The sequence below is a fragment of the Cyprinodon tularosa genome, unplaced genomic scaffold (assembly GCF_016077235.1).
Source record: "Cyprinodon tularosa strain WSP-4 unplaced genomic scaffold, ASM1607723v1 ctg560, whole genome shotgun sequence".
Taxonomy (NCBI): Eukaryota; Metazoa; Chordata; class Actinopteri; order Cyprinodontiformes; family Cyprinodontidae; genus Cyprinodon; species Cyprinodon tularosa.
The window spans coordinates 1,345,277-1,370,490 of record NW_024039297.1 but is presented as its reverse complement, the minus strand read 5'-3'; the positions used below and the strand labels follow the sequence as shown (position 1 = coordinate 1,370,490).

The window sequence follows — 25,214 nt, the reverse complement described above, 5'->3', positions numbered from 1 at the left end:
AATAAGAGTTTTTTTTCTAATCCAGATTTGAATCTATAATTAACTGTGGGACACCTCAGGGTTCACTATTCGGGTCACTTAATGAATAACATTAGCCTCATTAGCTCCAACGTCTCAGTGACTTTCAAGCATAAAATTTCGCTTCCTTATAAACATTAACAAAAGTATTTGGAGTTTAACTAAAAGAAATGTTAAAAAAAAATCACTTTTCTCGTTATGATGGTGAAATAAAACAAGTCAGGAACTTTTGTGAAAATATGATTCAATGCGAATCCCGTTTTCTCTCCTTATAATCACTAAGAATTTTTTTTTTTTTTATTTTTTTTTTATACCTTATTAAACCTGGGATCCCTCAGGGTACCATATTTGGGCCGTATGATTTCCCCCGTTAACAAATCAGATTAGCCGTCTCAATGAAAGGCAGATTAAGGAACCGGCAGGATAAAAGTCGTGTTTGGCTAGCTGTTCCATTTGGTCTAAATCAGAACTATTTACTGCAATGGAGTGAAAGCTAAAGGCAAGAATCAACTATTTGAAACGTTTTTTGAGTTGAACAAAAGAGGAAGATTCCAGATTAAAGTGGATTAAATCTTTCTTCCTCCAAAGGGATCAGATATTTGATATCCATAGAGCGGGAAAGGGGAGCAGAATTCCACTTCAGATGCTCTAATTGACTACGGGATCCCTCAGGGTACAATATTAGGCCCACTATGATTTCCCCCTTGATGAAGGATGATCGTTTTTTTTGTTTTGGTAAAATTTCTCTTTTTCATTTTTCCTGATCATTCAATTACATTTTGTGAATTATTTCATGGCAGTTTCCAAGCAGTTAAGACAAAAACAGTAAAGATCTCCAATGTGTTCTTTAGATTAAGACTTCCATCACAGGGTCGGTACGTTTTGAGTTTAAAGTATTTTTGAGCGGATATAAATTTGGCGCAGTAACTTTAAACCTTCTGATTGAAACAAAAATTAAAATAGTGAAAGATCTATGTAACTGAAAACCATTAAAACTGATCTTTAAAGAAAAGTTGTATTTTTGATTTAATTAGTTAATAGAAAATCATGAAGGGAAAATAAAGGGGCGGGTTTTGATGTGCGAAACGTTGCGCTCCATCAGCGTGGTGGAGGTCGCTGCGATCCCAGGGGTCCTGGATGCCTGAGGACCGGATGCTCACCGTCAAAAGACAAGAGAAGGTTAAAAAAAAAAAAAAATGGAACGATTCATCTTCCTAAAACACGAGGACTTTCCAGCCGGAGTGGACGAAGGAGCAGCCGAAGAAGAGGCAGTCTACCGCCTGGTCCACCAGCCAATCAAAGACCACCTCCCTGTTCCCGGAGCCGATGGTCACCCTCAGCTTAAAATGGCCGCCCTCGCTCAGGTTGTTGTTGCTGATGGGGAGCAGGTTGACCACCTCCATGTCAAAGGTCACGGCCGAGCCCACGGTGATGGCTGGAAGCTGATTGGTCATCTCTTTACCGTTGACGAAAACGGCGCCTGAAATGGAGGAGGGGATACGAGACGCAGCAGTTAGAAATCATAAATCTGTTTTTTTAAAATGAAATGCAGAACAAATGAAGAGGTTTAGGTTAGAAATCAATGCTAGCAGCTGCTTCTAGAGTCCAGCTCAGATTAGAAGTGAACTCAGCCAACCGTTGGTGGAGATGCAGACGGCCTGGTCTCTCTGCAGAGACTCCTCGCCGCTCTGAGCGTCGATGCAAACCCCCAGGCTGTCCAGCCGGCTGAGCTGACCTGCTGCAGAGATCCTGCAAACGTGCAAACCGTCAGCAAAGCACAGAGTCTTTGAGGGAGGGGGGGTTAGAGAAACGATGTGAACGTTCAGGCGTACTTAAAGGTCAGCGTCTGCCCGCAGAAGTAGGTGGGGGCGTTGGAGTAAAGGACGGTGCTGCGGCCCTGGGAGGAGTCGTTCCGCAGGGCGATGTTTTTCCTGCTGCTCAGGATGTAGCCTTCTGTCCCTGAACGCCACTCTGCAGAAACACAGAAGCACAGCTTCAGCCCGCTGCTCTGTCAGATCAGCATACCCCATCAGATCAGCATACCCAGGCTGACAGACAATCCACCCCCCCAAAAAAAGAAACCAGATTCATCAGTGTGATGCAGCCTGGAGGCTCCGCCTACCGTGTGCAGCCAGGGTGGTGTAGCCCGTCTGCGGGATGCTCCAGGGACTCCACTCGGTGCGGCCCTCTCCACGGGCGCAGACCCGAAACAGGTAGTCTGTGTGAGGATCCAGGTGGAGAACCAGGAACTCACAGTCCCGACCAATGTAGGCGTCCTCGTACTGGCTCCCCCCGCTGCCCGACCGCCGGTACTGCAGCCGATAATCTGCAGCAGCAAAGTCCTCGTCCACCTGGAGTATAACACATTCATAAAATCTGTTGTAGGACGCATTGATGCTAACATAGAAAGGGGAAGCGCTGCAGAGTAAATAAAGTTTACATCAACACGAGGGCTGTTTCTCACTGTGTACTTGTGCATATTCGTGTGCACCTGAAATATCCTCAGCCTCAGCCCTAGTACTGTTCCAATTTACTAGAACAGCAGACCGAGAACAGACAAAGTCCTCGGATGTCCCATCCCTCTTTACCCAGCATGCATCAGAGCAGACTTGTCCGTTCTCCAGACTGAGAGCTGTCCCAGCATGCACTGCGGCTGCAGCAGCTTCCAGGTTAGCGCTCACAGAGCTCAGAGTACTAAGTTAAAAGTTCTCTTTTTTGTTGTTGCTGTTCAATAAAAGTACGTTTTAAGAGCATCTGAGGCGAGAATATTATACTTTAAGCGTCACTATAAATGCGTAATGTAGCCAGGGCTAACGTTAGCCCGTCTACAGCGGTCAGGGCTAACGTTAGCTTGTCTGCAGAGGCCAGGGCTAAGGTTAGCTTGTCTGCAGAGGCCAGGGCTAATGTTAGCCCATCTGCAGAGGCCAGGGCTAACGTTAGCCCCTCTGCAGAGGCCAGAGCTAATGTTAGCCCGTCTGCAGAGGCCAGGGCTAACGTTAGCTTGTCTGCAGAGGCCAGGGCTAACGTTAGCCCGTCTGCAGAGGCCAGAGCTAACGTTAGCCCGTCTGCAGAGGCCAGAGCTAATGTTAGCCCGTCTGCAGAGGCCAGAGCTAATGTTAGCCCGTCTGCAGAGGCCAGAGCTAATGTTAGCCCGTCTGCAGAGGCCAGAGCTAATGTTAGCCCGTCTGCAGAGGCCAGAGCTAATGTTAGCCCGTCTGCAGAGGCCAGAGCTAACGTTAGCCCGTCTGCAGAGGCCAGGGCTAACGTTAGCCCGTCTGCAGAGGCCAGAGCTAACGTTAGCCCGTCTGCAGAGGCCAGGGCTAACGTTAGCCCGTCTGCAGAGGCCAGAGCTAATGTTAGCCCGTCTGCAGAGGCCAGAGGTAACGTTAGCCCGTCTGCAGAGGCCAGAGGTAACGTTAGCCCGTCTGCAGAGGCCAGAGCTAACGTTAGCCCGTCTGCAGAGGCCAGGGCTAACGTTAGCCCGTCTGCAGAGGCCAGAGCTAATGTTAGCCCGTCTGCAGAGGCCAGAGCTAATGTTAGCCCGTCTGCAGAGGCCAGAGCTAACGTTAGCCCGTCTGCAGCTCGTCAAGTACCGCCGGCTCTGATAGAGGTTTTTTTTTTTGTTTACTTTATTTGGCAAAATGTTCATTTGATTTGTGTTTATCTGACTGTGTTCATTATTATTCCTCCACTAAATGAAAAAAGTCAGAATTTATTATCATCTAGAGACTATTAATAACAGGAGGTGAAAAGCAGCTCCAATCATGGCTGCAGCCATATCCAGAATTCCTGGTTTTCCAGCCACTTTTCTTGAAATTTCCATTTTCCCATTCTCTAGCTTTTTCTCTGCCTCAAGCTTCTTTTTCGAACATACGATTTAACGATAAACCGGAAGCAATTTCGCGCAAATATATTGCATTATAATATATCGGACGAAATTGTTTTTAGAATTTTTTTTTTTTAATAAAGCATTTGAAATGCCACAATAATCAAATTTAATTACTTTTAATGCAAATTAAGGGCTTTAAATAATTATAATTTAATGACTTTTAATGACCCACATAAACCATCAAAATGGCGGCTGTTGGAGTTGTAGTGTTACGCTGATGAAGAGGACGTAACGTCCGCTCTCACCTTACACCAGCGGACCAGGACGCTGCCCGGCCTCTCCTGCAGCTCCTCTATCTGGACGGGCGGATGGGAGGAGACGCAGCCGTGGCGGGACACCCGGTCCCTCAGCAGGCTCAGGAGCGAGTCGTCAAGCTGGGCTGAAACACACGGGACGTCCACCAACGCGGGAACCTCAGGAAGACTGGAAGACAGCAGAGATGAGCTTATCAGCGGCGCTGGGCGACCTGTGGAGGAATCCAGAGTCTCTGTGCTACCTGTCCAGCTGGATGTGCAGGGCTTTCTTCGTAAAGCTGCCCAGTTTGTCCTCCTTCTCCCCGAGGCCACATCGCAGAGCTGCTTCTCCTGCATCGAGAATATTCCTAATTATCCCTTCATAGAACAAGTTAGCGTCTAATCGATGCGTTTCTGAGTTTCATCACCTTCCCTCAGCAGCTCGTCGGCCTGTCCCACGCCGTGCTCGATGAGGCTCTGACAGTCATCCAGAGGTTTGATGCTGTCGGCCTCGATGGCGTCGACCTCGGCCAGCAGGCCGGCCAGTCGCTCCGACAGCAGGCGACCCGCCGCCGCCTGCAGCTCGGTGAAGTGCCTCTTGAGAGCCTCGCGGGCCTGACCTGAGCTGCCTCGAATCTGAGGAGGAACAAGAAGGACGAACTTCTAAATGTTCTTCATTTTAACCTTGAATTCATCAAACAGAGAAAGGTTATGTTCTCATTAGCTGCCGCTGTCTGAACGCACCTACAGCAGCCATCTTTCTCTGAAACCTGGTTTACACTCAGAAACCAGGACGACTGCGTGTGTCGCAGTTAACCCAGATATGCCCCGCCCCTTCAGCAGACACTCTGCTGCTCCTCCCCAAAACTGTAATTGACTGCAGACAGGAGGCCTCCGATTGGTCAAATCTACATCCGCTCTACTCTATGCGTATTTCCTGTTTGGTTCCTTACCGGCTTGTTTTGTTTGTATGACCGCCATTTTGGAAAACGACTGAAGATGTACCAGCTAGCAGAGCGAGGGACGCGAGAACGCTGCACTGCAAAAACGATCTTAAAAGCAGTAAAAATGTCTTAAATTAAGTGTATTTGCCCTTAATTTGAGCAGGTAAATAAGATGATTTACCAATGGAATTAGTATTATTACAGGGTTCCTACAGCATAAGGCAACTTAAATTCAAGACTTTTTAAGACTTTTTAATGCCACTTGAAATAAAAATTTAAGACCAAATTCACAAGAAACACAAAAAAAACCCTGCTTGCATCAACTTAACCCAAAGGTTTATTTTAACATAAACCACTGCACTAATGTTTCAAATGTTGAAAAGCTTCCCATACAGGAAGAAAGCTAAAAACACACAAATGACAGATATATTTTAACAATTATTTAACTGAATTCACAAACTGTGTTTTAGCAGGGAACAAAACAAATCAGTTTTTAAGCCACAACATAACCAGTGCTAAGTCTTTTTTGCAGCTATTTTTCTTTGTATGGTTTTCTTAGTATGTTTGATTTGGTGATAAGTGGAGGCGTTGCAGAGACAAGGGTGGAACTAAAGTGAGAAATACCGGCTGTTTCTCTGTAACTCCATTTTGACGCTTTGTGTTTCGTGCTTCGCATGTGCGACTCCACTGCCTTAATTCCCATCGTTCTGAGCTTGAATGACTTCTTGCACTAAATCCACTGAGCCTCATGTATGTTCCCTGGTTTTAGCCATGGAGAAAACTCTTGGCTGGAGACAATTTTGGTTACATTTACACTTGCTCAGATTTTCCAGACAAAACGTTAATGGTGCATCTCCCAAATGTCCCGGCCGCAACAACGCTTTATTGGTTCCGCTATCGGGACGGAACCAATAATGGAGAGCCGTTATTTTTTTTTATAAAATAAAAAATTGTCAATTTTAATGTTTTATTTAGATTACAAACATAAATCGTAATAAAAATAATCCTATTTATGATGTTTAAAAATTAAGACCTACGAAAGACTGATTTAAGACATTTTAATACCAATTAAGGCCTTAGTTTTATTTGAAGAATTCAATGCCTTTTAAGACTTTTTAAGGACCTGCGGGAACCTTTAGCCTGGGTGCCATTCCGAACTTAGTCCCGCCCACAAAGTTTGAGTTCGGGGAAGTTCGGTCTGGCATTGCTCCATAGTAGCGCGAGTATTATCGCCCACTCTCTGGCGATCCAATCAAATTGTCAGGGCGGGCTTTATACGATGATGGACAGATGATCAACAGTAACGTAATCAACCACGTGACCAATGCGCGCTTGGGTGACAACAACAATGGCTGCCGCTGGAGAGTTGAGGTGAGTAGATTCTGCTATTAGGTCTGTTCTAGAAGATATCGACAGCAAATTAATTTTAAAAGAGGAACAGAGAAACGCGATCAAGGCTCATCTTCTTATTCTAGGCGTGCAACTGCATGCTTTGATTTTTGTTGACAACAACTATGCGTCGCTTAACATACGTCACGCACTCCGTTGCTCTTATTGGTTGTAGGTCTATCCAATTGAGTGCAGGGGCATTTTTTTTCCTGGTTCGTTCGAAACACGCCCCATAATCACAGCTCTATGGAGCAGCATCAGACTCATTCTGACTAGAATTGAGTCGGACTACGTCAGGCTAGCGGGAACCCTGTTTTACTCTTAAAATAAGATAATTCGATAATATGAACTTGAAATAGGACAATGTAATTGCGTTTTCCTATTTTAAATGGAAACTGTTTTATTCCATTGGCAAAATGTATATTTTATCTCCTCAATTCAAGAACAAATTCACTTAATTTAAGAAAAAATGACCTAGATTTAGTTTTTTTTTCCAGTGTTGGGACCCTTTTTCCACCTGGATCCCTGCTCTTTTTGGCCCTCATGTACCTCCGTTGTCACACAAACTTGCCCTTTTTTCCACTTCCCCCCCACACCTCTAGACCCACAGCTAGTTCCTGATGGTCCCTCTGGCGTTGTGGCGTGGAATAAGAGCGCAGACCACGCTTCAATATCGGGCATAAATCAAAAATATCTGCACCAGCCCTTAAGACTTTCTGATTGTTTGAATTAACCTATTAAACATTATATTGTCCCTGAAAATTATCTCATGTCTTCTTTATGAAATTTCCCCCTCTAGTCGAGCAAACATGCTTCCCATAATCAGGACAAACGGTTTGTTGGAACAAAGAAAAAATTATCTGCATTCCACCTCAAAATGCAGGATATAACATTTCAGAGTCTAAATTTAAACATTTTCCAGTGATTGTGTCCACCCTATGAAATATTCCTAGCTTGGTTGATCGTATATTGATATGCGTTCGGGTTTCTGACAGGTTTTATTTAATCAGCAGCAGCTGACGGCTACCTTTCTGTCTCTAATGTTTGAGAAGCAGATTATTCATCGGATACGTTAATCGGATCCAGATCAGAGGCCGTCTCCGTCACCTATCAGCCACTACAGCACAAACTACACATTCTGTAACCACAGATCTATATGGGGAACCTGGACAGGAAGTTAGCTGAAGTGTAAGCTATTTTTTGGTTCCTCTAACTCGAACTCAGAGAGCTGAAGGGATTTCACAATGAGCGTACAGAGAGGTAGGAAGCGGAAGGTTGATTGACAGCTGCAGCGCTGATAAACCAGGAAGGCGGTGCCTGCCAGAGTGGAAACACACAGAAAGCGCTCCTGTCTGGGTCGCTGCAGAGCATCGCCGTGTCCGTGTCTCTTCCTGTGGATCATCGGCGCCGCAAAAACCAACACAGATCAATATTCTGAGGGTGTGTTGGAAAATAATCAGCTTTTACACAATGCAGAAATAGTTTCTGACTGTTTTGACTCCTCCCCCTGAGATGCTGCAGTGATAGCATTGTCTGGGATCTCAAACATCCTGCTATCTCCTGCTCGCTCCCACTCTCACTGCGCTGATGTGTTTCCTTGACTCCTGCCGCCTGAAGCTGCGATTTATGGGAAGGAAAAGCGTCCAAGATGATGCACAGCTGGGACTGGGTGGAGGAGACTGGGATCAACGAGAGCTCTGGATCAGATGGATCATTAGTCCTGAGGTTTTACACATCTGCTCCAGTCTGATGTTCTTCCTCCAAACACATTTAGCTGTTTTATCCACAAACTAACAGCAGAACAAACTGGTCCCCCTGGTTAATGTGGAGGAGGAAATCTAACTGGCCTTATAAACCAGTTTAACAGACAGAAAACTATTTTATTACACCAGTTCTGATCTTTTGCCTCCAGACTCTTATGCTAGGTTCACACCGGATGCAGCAGGAGCAGCAAAATCGCGTCTGCTGCTTCATTTTTGCTGCTTGTACCAGCTTCTGACGCGCGGCTGAAGCAGCTTTGCTGCTCTGGCTGCGCGGTGCAAAATTGTGTCTGACGCGCGTTGGGCGGAGCTACTCTATCCTTTCTCTGCCTTGCAGCTATATTTGCTGTGATCAGTGGGAATAAAGTAGTTTTAATATGTTTTAAAGTGAGAAAATCCAACTGAAAACTTAATCATTGCAGTCAGATCATCCAGATTACCATCCTGCCTTCCAATATTATTTCTGTGGGAGCCGCTCAGACCCCCACATACCAGCGGTGCGCCGTCAGTAGGAATCCCATTATCAGCAGCCTCTGGCCGGGTCGCCTCCACGCGGTTTGCCGCCGCGGCTGGAAGGCGGTTTTCATGTACATAATCCAAACTGCAGGCACCAGGATAATAAAATCGAACATATTCTGTCGGCAGGTTTCAGCATTTTAATTTAATTTAGACGTTAATAAACAGTTTCAGAGGAGCGATCACAGCGCTCTGTATCATCAGCGATCTGTGTCTCTCCCTGCCAGCTCCCAGATCAGCTTCTCTGATTGGTTGATGCGGCGCGTCGAGCAGCAAAAGTTTAATTTTTCCATCTGGAGCAGCAGCGCGTCAGATGCTTAAACGCTCCCGACGTGCTGCTTCAGCTGCTCAGACGTGCTGCGGGACCTTTTGCTGCAGCTTGACGCGCGTCAACCATTAACTTTGCATGTAAACTCGCTGCTTCTGCCGCGCCTGCTGCGTCCGGTGTGAACGCAGCATTAAGCCCCGCTAGACTTTAGAAACCGTGCTGACATTGATCCGAGCGTTAACCGAGATAACTGTTAAATGTAAATGGTACGCACAACCCAACCACGCTAAACTGGTACTAGTGCTGGTGAAAACACTCATCCAGGTCGTAGTCATTCCAAAAAAGTAAAAAAAAAAAAAAAAAAGAACTTTCTTTCTAAGTCTAAAGACGTTTCTCTTCCATCTAGGAAGTTTTTTCAATTCAAAATGTCAGAAATAGCGTTTAGTTCGAATGAAACGAATGAACGGGTCCCCCCCTTTGGAATGGGGGTCATTTAGCTTGTTTTGTTAGCCTGCAATGCTCCATACCTGTCTATGTCTCTGAAAGGGGGGTCGTTAGAGGGAATTGTTGTCCTGGCTGAAACAGGTGAGGTGTTTTGGTCCTCTGTAAATGGGTGGGGGATGCAATGATGCTTTTTTAACTTTAGGAATGACTATGAATCTTCTGGATTCCTGGATGACTGAGAATCTTCACCAGAACTCTAACCATCAGCCATCATTGCCCTAATAATGTCTGCTTTTTTTATTCCCTGGTTTTTATACCAGTTAATAATCACTGAGTGCTGCTGTGCGTCTCTCCTATGTCAGTGAAATGCGACTGCAAATCAGATGTCTCAGAGCAACAGATCTGATGATGTTACACCAAGAGGCGGGACACAGGAGCAGTGGCAGAAAGGGAAAAAAACAGACTGAAAACACTCACGGAAATTATTGGTAGGGACTGTCCCCACCAGTCCTCCAGAAAGTGAACTGATTGTCTCAGGAATCTGTCCACCTGAACCAGCGGGCTTGGTTTGGGTTTTAAAAAACAAACAAACCAAAACCGTTTCATTTCCGAATTCCCCCGAGTGCTGCCCGACTTTACACGAGTGAATAAAGTTAATGTGATTGGTCAATTATCAAGGGGGCGGGATTGTTGTGGTGGAAGGTTCGCAAGCTTTTTTGGTGTGGCTGGTTTGTGGGAAGCATCTTGCTAACCAGTTAGCATCTTAGTGCTAGCAGGTTCCAAATGGGAAATTCCATTGGGACCAAGTAGCACTAAATTGGTGACTTAGAAACGACGCTGTCAAGGAACGCTATGGACAGAGGAAACATGCAAGAGGAGGAGAGTTTAGTGTCGGAGGTCGTGGATGAGTCTCCTCCGTCATCCATTTTTTATTTAGAGGAGGAAAGCGGGGACGAAGATGTTGTGGAAGAGGACGCCAGGGCGGCAGAAGCTTGGTTTGGTGTAGAAGGCTTCCAGCCGTACATGTTTGAGCCCTTGCCTCGCAACGCTGCCAGTTCTGTTAGCTCTACGCCTGCCGAAGACACAGACGTCCATCCCCGTGAACACTGGGACGCAACTCAATGGGAAAGGAAAGGATTCTGATTTCAACCGTTGCGTATATTAGCTGCGACATATGAATCAAGATGCTATGACAAAAAACATTTGATTGACAGATGACCGTTAATATAAGATTGGATGAATTTAGGTCTGGCCGGCATAAAATAACAGAAAAAAACGCCACAGATTTTAAGACAGATTTTTTTTTTTTTTTATAGAAATTTTCTAACTTTTGGGACAATAAAATCTGATAAAGAGTACATTTATATATATGTTTAAGCCAGAATGATTTGACATGAAATATGATTTTAAAGCACAAAGAACAAATTCAGGTTCAGCAAACAGGACCATCTCTGTTTATCCCTCCTTATCTCATGTGTTTGGGACCAGAAATCTGCAGCCATCTCTCCTCTGAGGCAAGAAGTCGCTGAGCAGAAACAGGAAATAGCTGCATTGTTTATTGGTGAGCAGCTGGACGGGTAGATCTACACAGCAGGGGGAAGGAAGAGATAGCAGACCCAATATACTCCCCTGAGATTATTTTGGGTCAGCAGCTCCCCTTTAAGCCGTCCCTCTGAGTGAGGCGACAGAAAAAGAAGCGTAACGCAGAGAAAGGGTGAAGGGCGGCAGCGGGTACCTGTTTGCGCGCCTGGTTGAGGCCGTGCAGACGCTGCTGGAGCTCGCTGCGGTAGTTCTGGGCCGCCTCGATGCTCTCCTTCGCCTCCTGCAGCAGCAGGTCCACCTCCACAGACATCCTGCCGCCCCCTGACACCAGCAGCACAGATTGTCATTTAAAACAAACCAAAACAAAACCTGAAAGCAAACATGTGTAAAATGATAGCAGCATAATGTCAGACGGCGGCTATCATGTCCTGCAGAACCGGTTTCATATTCACTGCATTCTAACATCTCTGTTGTGTCTCTGATGAAAGGATATGAATTCAGTCATAACAAAGGACAGGCGATACAGCAGGACCAAAAAATAAACATTTAACATATCACTACAGCTCATTCACTAAAAGGGAAAGTCAATACGACCTGCTCACCGAATAGAAACGCACCGATCCAATACGCGGAGCGGAAATTAGGATCTGGTTCTGATGACGCCGATAAAGTTGTTTCTTTTTTCCCCAATTTAATTTAATTTAGTTTATTTCTATGGCACCAATTCACAACACGTCATCTCAAGGCACTTTACAATTAAACAGATTATAGTCGGGCTCAGAAAGGATTAATAAGAATTAATCAGTTATTCAGTGGAGAAAATATTAAGACATTTAAGCAATTACAGGACAAATATGGATTATGCTCAAAAGATTTCTATAAGTATTTACAATTAAGAGATTATCTTCTATCACATAAAGAATGGCCTAAATTGAAACAAAATACTTCACCTTTGGAAATATTTTTGATAAAATGTGTGGAGGAAAATAATAAGAGGAAGATCATATCTAATCTATATAAACATTTACAAATGCATTTCTCTGACAGCTCTATAGACATAAAGCAATAGTGGGAACTAGAAATGAATATTGTTATTGAAGATGAGGAGTGGGAGGAGATTTGTGAGAAAGGTTTTAAGATCACCCACAGTCCAAATTGGAAAGAATTGGACTGGAAATTAAAAATGAGATTCTTCAAAACACCTTTCAGTATTTCAAAATACGACAGAAATGCTACAAATGTGTGTTGGAGGAATTGCAATCAGATTGGGGATCACACTCACATTTTTTGGGACTGCCCAGTACTGATTCCATTCTGGCAGGGGGTTCAGACAGAAATTAAAAATATACTCAAGTTTACGTTACCACTGAACCCACTGCATTATATACTGGGTTTGACCCCAGGAGATGATATTGGGAAAAAGGAAGTCCAGTTACTACAGATTCTGCTACTAGTAGCAAGAAAAATGATAACTTTGTCTTGGCTCAAGCCTTTGCCTCCCACCCTTCAACAGTGGCAAGACAGATTGAAGAATGTGTATATCATGGAAAAGATAACAGCAAAACTTCATGTAAAAATGGACATTTTTCTGAGTGTTTGGACCCCAGCTATTTCCCACTTTGGATGGCCACTTTGATAAAGATGCTAAAACTGCTAATCCCCTTGACATGTCTCTCTCTTTTAATGAAAGACACTGGATATAAACATTTCTCTTTCATGTGAGCCGATGAGAACCTCTAAATGTCAATTGCCAAAATGGACTTAAGTGTTTGCGGAGACCCCCCCCGTTTTTTTTGTTTGTTTGTTTGTTTGTTTTTTGTTTTGTTTTTCTTTATGTAAGTACATGCATAAATATACATATGTATATGTTCTGGATTCCTAATAATCTTAAATAAAGAATGTTAAAAAAAAAGAGATTATAGTCAAAATGATTGTATGCTGTATGATTTTATTCCCTTTTCAGGCAGACGTTCCAGTAGAGCAGGGAATATTAGCCCGAACCCGACGGGACCCGAGAGGTCCTGCCGGGTTCGGGCTGTACTTTTTATTATTTCATTCGGGCCGGGCCGGGCTCGGGCTTTAAAACGTTATATGCGCGGCAAATAAATGATCATGTGATAACGTTCGATCTATACGCGATGATTGCAAAATGGATGATACAGAAGTGAAACGGAGATTAACCCTTAATGCGCACAATTGAAAAATGTCGGGCTGCAAATGGGTCGGGCTCTACGAAGCTGTCAATCATAACGGGCCGGGCCGGGCACGGGCCTGGTTCTTTCGGACTCGGGTCGGTTTCGGGCTGACTTTCAAGGCCTGTTTCATGCTCTACTTTCCAGCCATGTGAGAATTTTTTGGGCCGACTTTCAGCCTGATGGTGCGTGGTATAGTGTACAGGGGGTAACGAGGGGCGATGAGCCGCTAACGACCACCACCCCATCAGGAACGGTGAGGTCGGGAGAAAATTAAACATGTTTGAAATTCAGTCGGCCATCATAAGGTGGTCCTGGGCAAATCGCTCAGTGTGCAAACAAGGATTCTTCTTTTTCTTCTTCTTCCTCTCAGATGTAAACACAGGAGCATGGTGGGGGGGTGTGAGTGATATTGACAGACTGTAGTCGCCATGTTGAGTTCGAGGCTTTATAGAGTGGACCAAAAACAAAGCCTTGTTTTGGTTTAGAAAACATGCAAATAGAACCAGAAGAACGGCTCCCCCCCCCCCTGGAATGGGAGTAGTTTGGCTTCTTTGTTAGCCTGCAATGCCCCATACCTGTCTATGTCTCTGCAACAGGTGAGGTGGTTTGGTGCTCTGTAAAGGGATGCAATGAGGATGCAATGATATATTTTTACTTTTTTTTAGGACTGACAATGACCTGATGACAATCTTCACCAGAACTCTAACCATCAGCCAACATCGCATTAATAATTTCTGCTTTTTTATTCCCTGGTTTTATTGACAATTCTCTGCCACAAGTACAGAGCAGTGAAGTTAACCTCTGCATTTAACCCCTCCCCTAGGGGAGCAGTGGACTGCCACTGTGTGGCTCCTGGGGAGCAGTGTGGGGGCTCTTTCCTCAGGGACCCAGAGTGTCAGTCTGTGGGAGTGGGGCTCAAACTCAGACCCTCAGTATTTCAAGCTCTATGCCCTAACCACTAGGCCGCCACTCCCATGATATAATAATACCAATAAAAAGCAATTAATATAATATTAAATATGGTTTAAAAAATAACACTAAGAAATGAAAGTGCTTAAATGCAACAATTTGATCAAAAATATAGATTTTCAAAGATAATACCTATAAATCTGAGAGAGAGAGACATTTGACAATTATGACAAATATAATAGTGTAAAAAATAAAATCTAATAAAACAAAGTAAAGTTAATTTTCAATTAAAACTTTTTTCAAAAATTTCATTTCTGGATTTGCATTTTTTTTTTCAGTTTTTAATTCCCGTTTACAAAATATGCTCTTTGTTTACAAAATTAATGGAGCAATGTTCACTCCATACAAATGATAATCAGAGCACCTGCTGGTTTTCTGCTTTTGCTACAATAGAAGCTAAAAAAACAAAACAAAAAAACAGACGACAACAACCTGTAGAACATTTTCACAGCCGTCTACCGGAAAAAAAAAATCTCACTTCCTGGTTTTAACCACACAACTACAAACCTCCCTATTAGGTAAAGAATCCGTCCAACATGGCAGCAGCAGGTACCTCTGCGCTGAATCCATTTCACCGACTTTCCTCTCTGGGACACAACTGTACAGATTAGTGAATTTCCGCCTTTAAAAGATAATCAAATGTCACAGAAATAACCTCGAGTCTATTTGGTTGTTTTGGCTGCGCATCGATGTCAAAGCTACCGGCTGGGCGGGAAACGATAACACATGGAACAAAGCAACGTCAACAGCTGCTTTATATCTTTAAAGTCTGAAGGAAAGCGACTCAGCATTATGAGCAGAGAGGAAAGCAAAGGCAGCCTGGCAAACATCGGCCAGGACAGTTTTACAAACAAATATTTGAACCATTTAAAAAAACTAACAGATTTACACAAAGCTATAAAAGTGCAAATATTTAGTGGAAATAAGAAGCTAATCTGCACTGAAATAAACCAGACGATCCATCCGTGTTTATCCATCTATGCATTGTTGGACGGAGCAAAAGAAAAAAAAATGGATTCTTTAATGTTTTTAACCTAAAACCTTCCAGTTATCATTAAACCCTTTTCTCCACCTGCCAGCCTGATTCTCAGGATTCAGACTCTGATTTTAAACCAGGAAAAGATAAATTAGATGCATTTCTGATTATAAAAAGCCCATCAGTCTGTAAAGTGATGGAAAACGTCGTGGTTTTTGCGTTTTTTCGCAGCAGCAACAGCAGCTTTGAACCGTTTCATCGTCTCTTGTGCTGTTTTCACGTCGCCTGAAGTGAAAGCGCCGCCGCTGCTCTGCGGTCGGCCCCTCGCTTCCTTCACAGCATCTGAAGAGGAAGTCGCCAGCAGGCATCGAGCTTCTGCCGTTTTCAGAGAGAGAAATCTCCTGCAGAGACGGGCCGTTGCTGACCACGCCCCCCCCATCAATGACCAGAGATGGCCGCTTCCTCCTGGACGACCATCTCACGGTCCCCGCATCTCCATCCAGCAGAGCATCCTGGGATTATGGAACCAAGTTTGGTCCAAATATTGTCGCAAGCTAGGAAAACATTTTGTAAATGGAAATTTAAAAATAAATGTACTTTTTTTTATCATAAAAAAAGGTTTGAAGGTAAATTTACTGTTTTCTCAATTTTTTTATTCAAAATCTTATATTTTATTTTATGTTTTTAGAGATTTTATATTTTCAACTTATTTATTTTTAACACGTTTTTTAACTGATTCTATATCTTCAAAGATTTTTTTATTTCAGTTTTTCAGACTGAGTTTTACGAATTGCAATCTTTTAAAAAAAGCGTGAATGAAAAGAATAATCGGCTTTTATTCTGAAACTCTACAGTTAGTCTATGACCTCATGCTGATTAAACAGACAATTAATGGCGAGTATAAATGACTAATTTAAGGAAAACACAACAAAAACTATAATTTTTTCTTACTTTCATCTCTCCCCGTAATAAAATATGTAAACTATGCAGAGGATGGTAGGAAGGTTTTCTACTGAACTGCGGAAAGTTGCTTTTATCTTGCAGATTCATTTCATTATTTATTTTTTAGATTTAAAAAAAAAAAATTTTATCTGGGGAACTCTGCTGCCTGAAAACATTAAAATAGGTCCAAACTATATTTCTAATATTTTCCCTTAAGGGACGATAAAGGTTAGCTTTTGTCTCATTAGCATAATATTTAGGGCTGAAGCAATTAATCTGATTAATCGGATTACCGTATATTTCGGACTATAAGTAGCACTTTTTTTTCCATGGTTTGGCTGGCCATGCGACTTATACTCTGGTGCGACATATATACGTTTTTTTCCACCACGAGAGGGCGCTATGTAGCTTTGCACGCGACAACATGTATTCTATTAAAACCACTGAAAGAAAAAACGTTCCAACTTATCAGAACAAAAAACAAATTAGCATGAAAACAACGACTGAATAGAAATATGCCACCCAAAAGAAACTGATATACTGTTGAATTCAAGCTGAAAGTATTTAGTCAAAAATGGCAATAGAGCAGCTGAAAAACTGGTAAGGGACTGGAGAAAAGCGAAGGAAAAGTTAAAGGTTATGAAAAAGACAAAAAAAAGCTAACAAAGGGCTAAAGGCCCAAATGGGTCCTCGAACAGCGCGCTGCGGGTCGAGGCCTTTCAACTGTACGACTGGCGCGTTATCACTGCTTCTCAGATGCTTGTTCATAAAATAAAATAATGCGTTCTTCCAGCAGTAGCCTACCACGCGTTATCAGAACACAGATTCCATGGATAGAATAACCTTTCAAAAAGGTACAACGTTTAATCCGGTGCGACGTACATTCGTTTTTTTTCTTCATAATGCATTGTTTGGCTGATGCGACTTAAACTCCAGAGCGACGTGTATATGAAAAATACGGTAATCGTGATTACTCAACGCGGCCAACCCGGATTCAAATCCGGCCTGTGGTCCTTTGCCGCATGTCTCTGTTCCTCTCTCATACCCCCTTTCCTGTCAGCCTACTGTCCAAAAAACAACAAACAAAGAAAAAACAAACGACTATTGCTGTAAAAACATAAACAATAATCAATTTATCATTAAAGCCGTAGGGAAGCGGCCGTTCCAACCGTTGCATTTCCGAATTCTCCCGAGTGGTGCCCGACTTTACATGAGTGAATAAAGTGAATGTGATTGGTCGTTTATCAAGGGGGCGGGATTGTTGTGGAGCAAGGTTCACAAGCAAGTTTGGTTGTGGACGGTTTGTGGGGAGCATCTTGCTAACCAGTTAGCAACTTAGTGCTAGCAGGTTCCCAATGGGAAATTCCATTGGGACCAAGTAGCACTAAATTGGTGACTTAGAAACAACGCTGTCAAGGAACGCTATGGACAGAGGAAACATGCAAGAGGAGGAGAGTTTAGTGTCGGAGGTCGTGGATGAGTCTCCTCCGTCATCCATTTTTTATTTAGAGGAGGAAAGCGGGGACGAAGATGTTGTGGTAGAGGACGCCAGGGCGGCAGAAGCTTGGTTTGGTGTAGAAGGCTTCCAGCCGTACATGTTTGAGCCCTTGCCTCGCAACGCTGCCAGTTCTGTTAGCTCTACGCCTGCCGAAGACACAGACGTCCATCCCCGTGAACACTGGGACGCAACTCAATGGGAAAGGATTCTGATTTCAACCGTTGCGTATATTAGCTGCGACACATGAATCTAGATGCTATGACCGAAAACATTTGATTGATAGATGATCGTTGATATATGATTGGCTGAATTTAGGTGTTCAGGCTGACGTAGAACTAACTGGCCTGCAGAAGATAACGGAAAAAAAACCCAGATTTTAAGACAGAATTTTTTTGGGACGATATGGTCTGATAAAGAGTACATTTATATGTTTAAAACAGAATGATTTGAAATTTAAATATGATTTCTCTAAGACTTTAAAGCCAGTTCCTGACAGGGGATGGACTATTTCTGGGTTAGACTGAGAGCAGATAGCTCACACAGTCCTTATATTTTCCTCTCACTTTCATCCCATTTTTTTGATATCCAGATAAATAAGAGAAACTTTACATCAACCACCTGGTTTAAACACCTAAAGTTTGTCTGAGGAAGGAGTTTATCGTTGTAATGTTTAAAAAAAAACGATTGACGGGGTAAAACTAAATGAGGCGTCGCACACAGATTTGGATAACTCCTCCGTATCTGAGTTTACACTGACATGAATGCAAATACGGGGCGATATATGCAGGCATGCAGTCGCTGGCTCAGTGGCTGCGACATAAACAACACCCACTGCTGTAACGTGGCCTCTCTCTCCTGACAGAGGTCGTTCAGGAGCAGCAGAACAAGAGCAGAGAAGATCCAAACTCCCAGCCGGTTGCTGCAGGCTGCTCCTCATTGGAAGCGTGACAAGAAACAACTGGATTTCTGCTTCACGCCGTCAGAGTCGATGTCCCAGTAAAAGATTCAGAGTATTTAGGTCAGCCTGAATGAAGCGGATCCCTGCTGCCCTGTTTTCTCAGCTCCGATAGGCTGTTTGAATTATGAGCTTACAACCAAAACATGTAGAGGATACAACTAAAAGCTGCGGGAAGACGACGGCCTGCTGGGAATTTCACCATTTATCTATTAGCGGCTCTTTTCCCCCCTAACAGCGCATTCAAACTGCTAAATCACTCACAAACTGCCGATGCACTGCAGTTAAAGATTGTTTTGGTCTCAGAAACCTCCTGCAACACATCCTCTGACTAACGGGAAAGTTATGACAGGCACTCTGCTGCAAACTCTCACAATTATTATTACTGCAATGACGAAACCAGACGACAGAAACAGAACATGTCTAAACTCGATCAGGTCGACTTCCGTGTTTTTCAGCCATTTGTTAAGTTAACCCTCCACCCACCGCTCACATCCACCATAATAAATCAGCATTATTTCATTTATAGCAAGAATGCAATAGGAGGTGCCTTTTTGTTGAACCCAGAGAACAGAACTCCATAAGAAAAACGAGCCTTTTAATGTTTCCTCCGGTATTTACAAACTGTGGCATCTCTTAATACAAAAAACAACTTTGATTTTAAATAAATAAAATGTTTAGAAACATTTGGCTCACATTCTGTAGGGAAACCAACAAAATGATTCATAAGAGGCGACGTAAAAAACAACCGGAGGAACAAGCTGATCTGAAGTTGGCATCTGAGCAAAGAGCTGCATCTGTTTAGAAACCTAAACTTTAGTTAAAATCTAGTTTATCTTGATGATTTAAAAACTAACTAAACTTTTTTTAAAGCTGCCAATTATACTTTAATGCAGTTTTAATTTTTTGTTGATCAATAATCAAGTATGGAACAATAATAAAAACTTAAAGTCAATTCAAAACCTGCTGGTTTATTCTAAAAAATCCATTATTGCTAAACTTTTACTGCAACAGATGCGACAATATTGATATTTATTCATATTATCAGGTCTGTATTGTGCTTAGGCATCTCTAAACAACAGAGATACTTTAAAACAGTTTCAGAAACATTAGAGCACTTATTTAGAATAGAAATAGTGATCTTAATGCTATTCATTACTCAAGTCAAAGTTATTATAAACACAGATGGTATTTAGCTGTATATGATACTGTATTTAATGTATTTGGGAACTTGACAGCATTGATTTCAGATTGAAAACTGCAACTTTAAGCCTGAAACTGTCCCCATGACACAAACCCTTATTTAAATAATCTTGTTTTAGTAGTTTTAGAAAATACTAATGATCAGAAACACTGTAGCTGAGAGAAATATCAGCTGTGCTGCTGCCATCAACACCTTTGTTTCTAGATGCTGGAGCTTGGCCTGTTTTCCAGTGTAGTCCTGTTTCTCTGACTGTGACTAACTGGATGTGCTCTCTTCATCCTCTGACATGGGAGCTGGCTCGGAGCTCGTCTGCCTGGCTGTGTGTTTCCTGGACGGGGCCGCCTGTGGAGCTGGTTGACAGTTGCCTTTTGTATCTATGCTTCTTTTTCTATGTCTGCTTCTGTCTCCTTGAACCCCAGTGGGCCTCAGCAGATGGCCGCTCACACTGAGCCTGGTTCTGCTGGAGGTATCTTCCTGTTCAAAGGGAGTTTTTCCTCTCCACTGTCGCTACAAGCATGCTTAGTGTGAGGGATTGCTGAAGAGTCAATGAGTCGATGCAATCAGCTGGTTTTCCATAGATAGAAAACTTTGAATCAATCTGACTGGATGATCTGGTGAACTGGAAAGTGACCTGAGATGACATGATGTGAATTGGTGCTATAGAAATAAACTGAATAGAATTGAAGCTCCAAAGCATCAGCTTTTCAATGTGATCTAAGGCACTAAAATGCATGTAACCGCTAATAAATATATTATTAAAGAACATGTGTGCAGTTTTAAACATCTATTCCAGATTTGACCTGTGATCTAAAGCAGATTCTGATTTCTTTAAAAATGGTGAAATTGCCCTTTATTCAGCAGCACTATCGGAAGCAATCAATCACATACCAACTTCAGCACCGTGCTCGATAAAAAGTTGAGATCTTTCAGTTCAAAATAAGATTACAGGAAAACAGTTATTCTAAATAAGTGGTACCCCACACTTTAAATATCTATCACATAAAGTTTTTCGTAAGTTTCTAGGTCAGATGTAGAGCCTTGGTTAGCTTGTTTAGGGCAAAAAGACAATGAAAATCGACTCATGGCTGAAAGAACAAGAACAACAGCTCCATCAACCACGGAGAGAGAAAAAAAAACAACAACTACAATGATACGCTTTGGTTTAAAACAAAGAAAAATGTCTAAAACAAACCTGTCTCAGTGCTTAATGGCCGCCATTTAATCTTAAATGTCACAGGTCCGTTCGGAGCCGCTGCCGCTGAGCCGCAAATGCCAAACTTTAGCTAAAAGTGACACTTCCGAGACTTTAAGGTAAACAGCCAATCAGGACGCAGATCCTGCAAAGTGACACCAACGCTCAGCCAATTGGATTACGAGGTAGCGCTTTTGGCCCGCCCTAAAGAAACGGTCCTTGTGAGAAGACTTGAGCTGACGAAATAATTTGATGAATGGCCAAATCTATTTTCGATGCTTTACCTCAGAATATAATATATATTTTTTTATTTAGTCATATGAAAATATAAGGAAAATATCAACAAAAAGCAATTTTATATGAACAATAAAATGAAGTAGAATATAAATACCTTAATTATCCTAAAGTGGGAAAATCAGCAGCAAAGTGAAAGGCGAATAGAAGCATTATTATACAATAATAAAAAATAAAATGTTGCTCAGCAACTGCGAATTCACAACAAATTAAAAAAAACATGCATAATGTATTTTAAGAGATTAAAAACAAATTAAAAACATCATAATATTTGCAAATAACAGTAGGAGTGTTAATATTGTGTTTGCTGGTGGCAGATATGGATATTAAAGGAAAATAATTCAAACTTCTGAAAGTACTTTAAATATGAAATTATTACAATCTGTTCAATAAAAAGTGTTTTTAATTCAGAGTAATTTTCATGTGAATGTGTTTTACTGGAGGCATCCATGTTTGTCAAAGAACACTACTGCCACCTACTGGTTAGTGACGTCACGGTGCGGTATCGGCTGTTGATCAAGTCCCAGTGCTGTATCTTGTGTTTTTCACAACGCGCTATTATCCAAGTCATCTTGAAAACATTCTTCCAAATGTCGGCTACATATTACGGGTTTTTTCTCTGGCCAGAAGTTCGATGGCAAATCCTCCCTCTTCAAGTTGGCGATCCAACGACCAACTCGTCCGTGGAGGATCAGGAATCAGAAAGGTGGAATAACTCTTTTTTTCCACTTTTCCCCGATGTATTCCAGCATCCAGCTGCCATGCACGTGGGCATTGTCAGTTTCACTATAGCTCTGGTGAATTTCAATGGTGAAGTCCTCTGGAAATCTTCAATAATTGTTGTTGATTGCAGATGTGTCTAGTAGTTCCCATTGATTTAGCTTGGAAAGCGGGGAGAATGGCGCTAGGCTTACCGCACCGTGACGTCACTGCTGGAAGATGGCGGGAGGGAGGGGCTACTGAACTCAGTGATCGCAACGAAAATTATTGTTTTGATTTTTTTACTGATTAACTCTAAATTCATTAAATCACTGTGAACATATTCGTTTTAGGTAATGATCCGTTGATTATTCCGTGCTGACTGAACTTTTCCTTTAAGTCTACTAACTGGTGGAAGGGAGGACCTTTGATAACACTCCTTAGTGCACTCAGGGTGCTGTCACGTTTGGGTGGAGGTGTTTGAGGAGCCAAATGCAGAGACCAGGAGGCAGAGGTGAGTCTTGCAGGTTTAATGAGGCAAAAATATCCAAAATACAAACACAGAAAGTCAGGATCTAGCGGACATCAGGGAAAACACACATGAGGAGCCAAGGAAAGATGAGGAACCAGCCCTGAGGAACTGCACAGGGAGAGTATATATGGGAGACAGAACAAAGAATGGACTAATGAGCTGATTGGGAGCAGGAGTGGATGGAAGCAGCTAGAAGGGAGCCAAGGGGAAAGGAAACAAACACAAGGGGGCAACAGAGAGTAACTGAAGAAATACAAAGCACACAAAAATATAACTAAAAACAACTAGAATAACACAAAATGTAAATGAACCCAATGAACTCAAAAACACAGAAAGACAAGAATAAAAAGTATAACCGAAAACTATAAAGAAAAATTAAACAGAACCAAAAAGTGCAGTCATGGCAGGTGCACCTTTATGCGTGCAATAGAATTCCTCCAGAATGTCACCTTTTTCCACCCGTTTATGTGGAATAAAATTACTGGAAAGACCTGTTTTTACTGTCAGCTCAAAGGAATGATTAAAACTGAAATTCAAACCTAGTGACAGCTAAACCTGTTTTATATTGCAGTAAAATACATATATAAAAATGTATACAAAGGGATGCATTGTTTGTTATTTTGATGACCTTCTAAGCAGTAATCTGTTAAATGTGTGTTTTAAATTGCTTTATGGCTGAAAGTGTTTAGTAAACAGAGAACTTCCTCAAAGCTCAGCTGTGATTCTGTGGGAAGCAGCGACCTCTAGCGGTTTGCTGTGGGTTTAGTTCTTTTTTTGCAGGTTAGATTCACACATCTATCAATCAAAATAAAGAAAATCGATGTAGGCTTTCATAGAAAAATCATAAACATTAAAACATCCGCAGTGTTTATTTGCATTCCTTCTGTCGCAACCCCCCCATCCCAACACAAAAACATGTTTTGTCCTGTTTTGCAGCAGCAGGTCTTCCCTCTGTGCTGTCTTGAGATGTAAGCTGGATTGGAGAGCGTCCATAAGCAACAAATGTAAAGTCCTACCACAAGTTTTAATTAGATTACATCATTGACTATGTCATTTTAACCTAACTATATTTTAGTCTAAACAGTTTTTAAAGAACTTCAACACGATGCGTCTGCAGGGTTCCTCCTTCTTCTTCATGATCCTGATTTTTTCTCTGGTGTTCTCTAATAACGAGTGACCAAAAATACTAACTGCTAAATGCCAGAATGATGAGAGGTCAACTCTTTATTTTCTGCAAGGACACAAGTTAGACCAGTACTAACGCAGCTGTTTTTACAGAGTCACTGCTGTGTCTGTTTCTTATGGCATTGGCTCAAAAAGGGATTTTTCTGTTGCATCATGGGAAAATGAAAAGAAAAATAAGTTTTATTGTCATCAATGTACAGCATAAAACAAAATGTTTTTTGGAAGCATCCCTTTTTTTTAGTCAGATACAATTTAAAAAAGATAAATAAATGGTCTGTGTTAAGATTAGTGCAAAACAAGTGTGCAGTAATCCATATCTCAGACTTTGAGGTTGTGGTGCAGCAGTTTGTTTTTCACCACTGTTGGGAAAGAGCTGTGTTTGGGTCCGCTGGTGCTGGTGCACGCTCCTTTGGCCCTGAGTCTGCCTCAGGGAAGGCTGGTAAAAAGAGAGCATTGTTCCGGATCCTCCTTGCCCAAAGAGAGTAATATCCTCTATTTGACAGCGGGGAGCCATGATTCCCTGCTCTGGTTTCTTCTTGGATGCAGTGCAGCAGGCATGGCTATACGTCCACCAGTCAGGACGCTGTCAGATGTTTTTCATTAGAGGTGGAAGGAGTTGGTTCCTTCTTAGGTTTCTAAAAAAGAAAGATACTTCTTGGCCTTATTGATTATATAATTCAATTCAGTTTTTTCTATCTAAGGAAAACCAGCTGATTGCATCGACTCATTGACTCTTCAGCAATCCCTCACACTAAGCATGCTTGTAGCGACAGTGGAGAGGAAAAACAGGAAGAAACCTCCAGCAGAACCAGGCTCAGTGTGAGCGGCCATCTGCTGAGGCCCACTGGGGTTCAAGGAGACAGAAGCAGACATAGAAAAAGAAGCATAGATACAAAAGGCAACTGTAAAAGGTGGCCCCGTCCAGGAAACACACAGCCAGGCAGACGAGCTCCGAGCCAGCTCCCATGTCAGAGGATGAAGAGAGCACATCCAGTTAGTCACAGTCAGAGAAACAGGACTACACTGGAAAACAGGCCAAGCTCCAACATCAGGAGGAGAGTTTAGTGTCATCCATTTTTTATTTAGAGGAGGAAAGCGGGGACGAAGATGTTGTGGAAGAGGACGCCAGGGCGGCAGAAGCTTGGTTTGGTGTAGAAGGCTTCCAGCCGTACATGTTTGAGCCCTTGCCTCGCAACGCTGCCAGTTCTGTTAGCTCTACGCCTGCCGAAGACACAGACGTCCATCCCCGTGAACACTGGGACGCAACTCAATGGGAAAGGAAAGGATTCTGATTTTAACCGTTGCGTATATTAGCTGCGACACATAAATCAAGATGCTATGACTGAAAAAATGTTATTGACAGATGACCGTTGATATATGATTGGCCGAATTTAGGTGTTCAGGCTGTTGTAGAACTAACTGGCCTGCAGAAGATAACGGGGGGAAAAAACACAGATTTTAATACAGGATTTTTTCAAATTAGAAATTTTCTAACTTTTGGGACAATATGGTCTGATAAAGAGAACATTTATATAAATATTTAAGCCAGAATGATTTGAAATTTAAATAT

The 25,214-nt window shown here is 42.5% G+C and overlaps 1 protein-coding gene across 1 annotated transcript; it reads right to left on the bottom strand.

The window, feature by feature from the left end:
- Nucleotides 1–272: 272 nt before the first annotated feature.
- crlf3 (cytokine receptor-like factor 3) lies at nt 273–21,066 on the bottom strand. Its single transcript, XM_038305684.1, has 9 exons — nt 20,935–21,066; nt 11,197–11,324; nt 4,569–4,776; nt 4,404–4,491; nt 4,153–4,330; nt 2,141–2,369; nt 1,851–1,989; nt 1,655–1,767; nt 273–1,498 (listed from the first exon to the last, which is right to left on the bottom strand). Exons 2-9 carry the CDS (start codon nt 11,311–11,313, stop codon nt 1,233–1,235), a joined length of 1,338 nt encoding a protein of 445 aa, XP_038161612.1. The 5' UTR covers nt 11,314–11,324; nt 20,935–21,066; the 3' UTR covers nt 273–1,232.
- Nucleotides 21,067–25,214: the final 4,148 nt, after the last annotated feature.